Source organism: Vanellus vanellus (assembly GCF_965231255.1).
Source record: "Vanellus vanellus genome assembly, chromosome: 2".
NCBI lineage: Eukaryota > Metazoa > Chordata > Aves > Charadriiformes > Charadriidae > Vanellus > Vanellus vanellus.
In genome coordinates this window covers 66,075,965-66,081,964 of record NC_138906.1, presented here as the reverse complement: position 1 = coordinate 66,081,964, position 6,000 = coordinate 66,075,965, and the positions used below count along the sequence as shown (strand labels likewise).

The 6,000-nt window shown below is 36.7% G+C and overlaps 1 protein-coding gene across 2 annotated transcripts in view; it reads right to left on the bottom strand.

The window, feature by feature from the left end:
* Positions 1-660: 660 nt before the first annotated feature.
* RECK (reversion inducing cysteine rich protein with kazal motifs) overlaps positions 661-6,000 on the bottom strand; it is a gene marked incomplete at its 5' end in the record, with an annotated part of 66,967 nt that continues 61,627 nt past the window's right edge. For both annotated transcript variants that reach the window (XM_082479872.1, XM_082479873.1), the window contains 2 exons: positions 661-1,865; positions 4,149-4,304. In XM_082479872.1, coding sequence (XP_082335998.1) covers positions 1,650-1,865; positions 4,149-4,304 — 372 coding nt within the window. In that variant the 3' untranslated portion in view covers positions 661-1,649. The remainder of the gene's footprint in view (positions 1,866-4,148; positions 4,305-6,000) is intronic.

Genomic DNA, 6,000 nt, shown 5'->3' with positions numbered 1-6,000 from the left:
CCTGGAGTTTTTTGGCAAGAACACTTCCAAAGATTATCTGTATTGAACTCATCTACCAAAAGTACTCAGAAACTATATACAGAGTATAACTGCATTTAAAATATAAAAGTGCTCTTCAGTCATTAAGAGACAACAAACAATGGAGAGGTCATGCTTAGAAAAGCAACTGATGGAGGTTTCAACGAAACTTGCTCTGTCAGCTTGTGCATATACACACCTAGTCACTCAGTTTGCTGCAGAGGAGGTTGAGTCTTAAAGTTTAGGTACAAATAAGGGAGTAGTTCTGCACTTAATATTTGTGCGGATTTCCAGCTGTAGGTGAGAGAAGTCTCTTCCAAATCAAAACTGAGGATGACTGTAACCTTACCCCAGAGGGTCCCGTAAGACATCTACACTCTTCTTCTATAGTTAATCGAGTCTGACGCTCATAACAAACTTACATCTGTGTGACACAGATTTGGTAAAATCCCCCTTTAAATGTACTTTATTTGGAAACATTAAACTGTATGAGTCACCAATGTATGTAATTGCAGTTAGTTTTAAGTGTTGATTTGAGAAAGAAAAATTACGCTGTATTGTAGAATTCTATAAAGTTTGCATTCGTATGCAAGGACACATGACATCAAGTGTTTTATTAAAATAAAAAGCTTTAATACTTTTGCATTTAAAAGATTTAGCAGAAAACAATTGCTACAAACATGCTACAACAACATACATGTTCAAAAAGTTTTCAGTGCTTTCAAAGTTCAGCATTTTGGCAAAAATAAGTTTTTCTTTATATACTTCAAAAGTTGGCTATCATAATACTGATATAAAATACTTCATGTAGACTAAGGTCAGGTGCATAAAATACAATAAGTATACATACTGTTTGTATAAACATTTAAAGTATAAATTTCATTAGATAACATGCAAATACTGCAATATTTTAAATGGCACTTAAATACAGATACTGAGATTCTTTATAATTTTGCATCCAATATGAGATTCTGAAATGTACAAAACTATAAAAAGAACATATTTCTTCATTGAAGTCAGGTACTAGTATAGAGCTTGATTGTCATTTTACAAGCATTGAGCCCAATGTCCTGCAAATCTTCACTAGTCCAAGTAAAGACATCTACTGAAATAGGCCCAGGGCTAGTTAGTTTTCTTCATAATAAAATATGAAAGCATATTTACACGAGAATACTCTTAAATTTTTGGTAAGGCATTTAAGTAGCAGCAACTTGTTTCTTCCAAAAATGATGTTTAAAATAGGTGCATGCTTTTCATTGTCACTGATAGGCATCTGAATAATATAAAATCAACATTCTTCAATAAACTCAAAACACTATTTTGTTCATTGCTAAAAAGACCCCTATAAGATCCCTTCTTGCAAAAGTCGTAGGTCCATGATGTCAGAACCTTCCAGAGTATTTTTATGTTTCCAGGATCAATGGAAAAAAATCCAATTGTGCTGAAACAGTCATCAGACTAGTAATGAATAAACTAATCATCTTTTCACATTACTCCAAATACTTTTAGTTCTTCATTGAAAAATGTTAGTTCATCAAATCTACAATTTTTGTTTCCTGGTTCAGTGATCAACAATTCTGAATGTCCTTCACAATATAAAACACCACCACTCACGCATACTTTCTAAGCGGTTATATATAATATATTAATCCTGACAAGGTGAATAAAAGGCTTATGAACAGGGAGTGCAGAACAGGCACCACTTTAACAGAAGGAGAAGAAATGCTAAACGAAACTTGTACTTGAGATGCAATTAGAGCTGACAGCGGTACGTGTGATGCTAATGTTGGACTGTCTGAATTTATCAGTGACTCTATTTTTTCTGCTTCTTTATTGCAGGCTTCAATCTAAGGGAAAAAAGAAGTTATTATTTCTCATCTTGCCATGCTGATGCAAAAATGTTGCTAGATAACAAAATTCAGGAAAGAAAACCTCAGTTATTCCTATCAGCACAGAAGATTTATATAATTTGGGGGAGTATTTCTTAGAAAACATATTGGAGCACTTACCGTAGACTTTGGTACTCTGAAAACTACTGTGGAAGCCCCAAGCAGTAGCAAAAGGGAAGGAAGGAAGCTACATACAAGTTATCGTGGGTGATGTGGTTTGAATGTTAATGCCAAAAAGCTCACAGTAAATTATAACTAAAGTAAGTACCTCTAAAACTGAGGACTTCTTTCCTGATTGACCAAGATACTGCCTTGAAGTCTGCAACAGTGAAAACATCAGGATTTTTGGCTTATTGGGGTTTTTCTTCTAAATCAGGGAAAACTGATTTCTTTTATGGGAAGGGAAGAGAATGGAAGCAACAAGAAAACCTGAGAAGACCCAAGTTTTCATCCCCCCACTAACATGATGATAATTATGAATTTATGTTAAAAAAAATCCATTTTTTCCCACCTTACCTTCTACTGCAACCCAGGAATCAATTTAGTACTAAGTCTCTTTAACAGCTCTGGAAGCTGCCTCTGGTGAAGTTTTAATTTGACAAACTTAATACGTGGACACTCAAAGCTTTGAAAGTTGAGGAACGGGCAAGGGGTGTCACCAGCAAGATGAGCAGTTCCTCCCTGGTTTCAGGTGGCCTCTCTGATTTCAGAGAGTCCTCCTCTTCCCAGGAGTCTTACAGCAGCTGCTACAGATGGAGCGAGAGCTGACCAAACCGGCAAGGCTCCAGACCTTGTTTCCTAAGTCCTGCTAACATTTTGGGCTATTTCTGCTAAAGAAGGAGACATGAGTTGCAGCTGAGTTGGACTAACAGAGTTGCTCCAGTAGCATGGGCACACAATATATCTGCCTGAGAAACAGTTACCCTATTAGATACTGCAGCTTGCAAAGTTTATGGCAGTGATTCTATCCCCTCACACTATACCATAACTTTAGCCCATCCCAGAAGCAATAATGAGCATGCAGAATTAGACTGCAGAAATAAAATGGAAATGGGAAGCAGCCATCAATATAAAATAAACAACAAGGAAATGAACCTGCCTGAATTCTGTTTGTATTGTAAAAGATAAGAGAGAGATTGTGGGCAGGTTTTCTCTCCCCTTCCTTTTCAAAGCTAAATCATTTTACACTAGTACGCTCAGCGTGTCAGGTAACAGAATGAACCAGTCAGATCACTTAATCTCCAAAGGGACTTCATTATAAAGTGCTGTCAGCAGGGCCAGGCAGGACTATTAGAAACAACTACAAAATGGCAAAGAATTATGTTCCTTTTAATAGGAAGAAGATATCCTCACTGGTCTTGCACAGGTTAACAAGCAGAAAGTAAAAATAAAGCAACAGCTCCAAGACAGTAACAATGCAACACACACACAGCCAAAGCCTTGTTTCTATTGCTCTGAACTGCTCCTACAAAAATCCTGTAAGAACTTTGAGCTGCATTTGTTGGTCTACCTTTAGAGTTTAGTACTGTGAATGTTAGGTTCTTGTTTGCTAGCTTGAACTAGCAAGCTTATTGTAATGTTATTTCCTTTTTAAGGTCGTAATAGCATTTTGGGATCTCCTAGCACTTTTCACCATAAGGTGGAAAGGAATATCAAAACCAGAATGGTCTCAGAACATCCTCTTTGCTATAAACTACTGCTGAACGTGTGCCCTTAATGCGCACAATGTATTAATATGATATCAATATGTATGAGGTACTTCAGCCTAATGTCACATATATGTCAATCTACTTTTAACCATTAAACCAGAGACAAAGGTGTACCATTTCATATGCAGGTATGCATTTAATATATAATTAATAGTAAATTAAGAGGTCATTCAGTAATTTATTTATTTTCATCAGTTTGTATTTTCTGTTATTTTAGCCATAGAAAGTTGAGGGTTCTGCATTTATTAATTTTAAACCAAAAATCATGCTACACTATCCTTGGCCTTCCTTCACTTCCCTCCTCTCATTACCAACACTCAAAACCCTCTTATCAGAAAAGCAGGATTCTCAAGACACATTTTACCATCTATAATCCTAGCTATTCAGATTTGAGTCACTAGAGAAATCCCTGTGTACTCAGTACACAGGAAAATGCACAATTTAAAAACTGCTGTGTTGAAAATAGTAAAGTGTACACATATAAAAATGATGTAAATTCATGCTGGGTAAACAAAATAATAACATAGTCTACCTGCAATGGCTTGGGGTTCTGATCCACGGGAATGATGAGAATCACAATTTCGGATTCTATGCTTAAGTATCCAAACACATCACACTGTGGCACTGAGACATGCAGGCGGATTTTTTCAAGTATGTCAAGTACTGTTATAGGCTTTTTATTTGTTACCTGGAAGAAAATAAAAGAACTTTGTGGATGATGTGATATGAAAAATGACATCTCTCTTCTTCAGTTTTAATAATGTTATGTCATGCCAGAATTCAGAATTCAACTACTCGATTCTAATCTCTAGCAAAAAAAAAAAAATAATCCCCAAACCACCCCCCCACCCCCCCCCAAAAAAAAACAACTTTAAAAAGTGAAAGGAAGAAGGGGAGAAAATGTTTTACTTCTTAAATTAACCATGGTTTTGATATGTTTTGTTCCCCACCTTCATGGTTAGTGTGTAAATGTATCATGTACCTCAAAATAATGTAAATGGTTATCTGTTACAGCAGCTTGTATTCCCATGCTGGGAAACAAGAGGCAAAGCACCCATACCAGCTGGCATTCCTTTACCATCACAGAACCTGTTCCAAGAGCCACCAGAAATGAAGAGCTGTGGCTTTGTGAAGACAGATATATGTCTGTATATGTGGGAACGTGACATTTCAAGATCACTACATAACTACTGGGTAAATGTATTTTTCTCTTAAAATTCTTATCCCTGTTCTGCTGTGTGTACCTGACAAACAATAATTTGATTGTGGATGCTCAGTCTGTTTAAAGACTGCCACACCTTAAAGGCTTTTCAGCTTTTTTTCCAGGTCACTTCTGGATGTTTTGAACAGTATAGATGCCAACACAAATAATTACTTGTGACTTCTGGTCATTCTGTTGTGTTCTGTTTTCTAGCATTAGCTGCAAGAGATCCATCCTTCTTCTCTTACTGCAGCTTAATTTCTTTTAAGACTACTGGTAAAGGACCTTAACAAATGGAAATCTGGGAAATCCAAGTAGACTACATGAATCAAATTTGCAAGGCGTCACACACTTCTTTTACCAGATCTTTGAGGGATCTCCTTGTCATAGCCCCATTAAAATGTAGCCTGACACGCTGACTGATCAGCAAACCCTGCTCAAACAGTCTTAAAATGGAAGCACATGAATACTTTAAGGATGACCGATAGTGTCAAACTTGGATTTTAATGTCTTAGATTAGAAATCTACTAGATTAGATTAGAATTTTAGCAGATCTCTAATGTTTCTTTGCTCTGCGTAGATGCTGACTTTTGTTTCCTGCTATGTTTACAAAAAAGGCCAGAGGGGCGGAGGGGTGGAAAAAAAAAGATATTTATAGAACTCTTTGGTAATTGAAGCAGTTTTTTCTCATGTGAAGCACGTGTCTGAACTAAAATAGGCATACATTACTACACCTTGTCCTCTTGGGCTGGTTAAAATGTATGCTAGCATTTCTAGCAATGATTCCATCTATCTGAAACTTCACCACCTCCAGTACAATGGATGTATACGTACACTGTCAAAAGCAAGAGCTGCACACCAGTCCTATCATTTTATTGATGGAATCAGAAGAGATCAATGTTATTAATGTTAATTTCAGGTAGATGACAAAGGTATCATATCAACTCAAATACACAGTTGGGCATCTTCTATTGTTATTATTAGGAGATGTTAGCTGGCCTCTGACTCATGCTGGAGTAACAAAGGCACAGAGCTTCTAACTCTCTATGCTCAGGGCAGTGTCACACCATGCAGTCTCCAGGTGGCTGTGATCAGTTATAGATCATCTCTGGGGGCTTAATGGATGACCCCTGATTGAAGTTTCCAAATGACAGAGCTTCAGTCAAAATTCTGTAATTTCTGG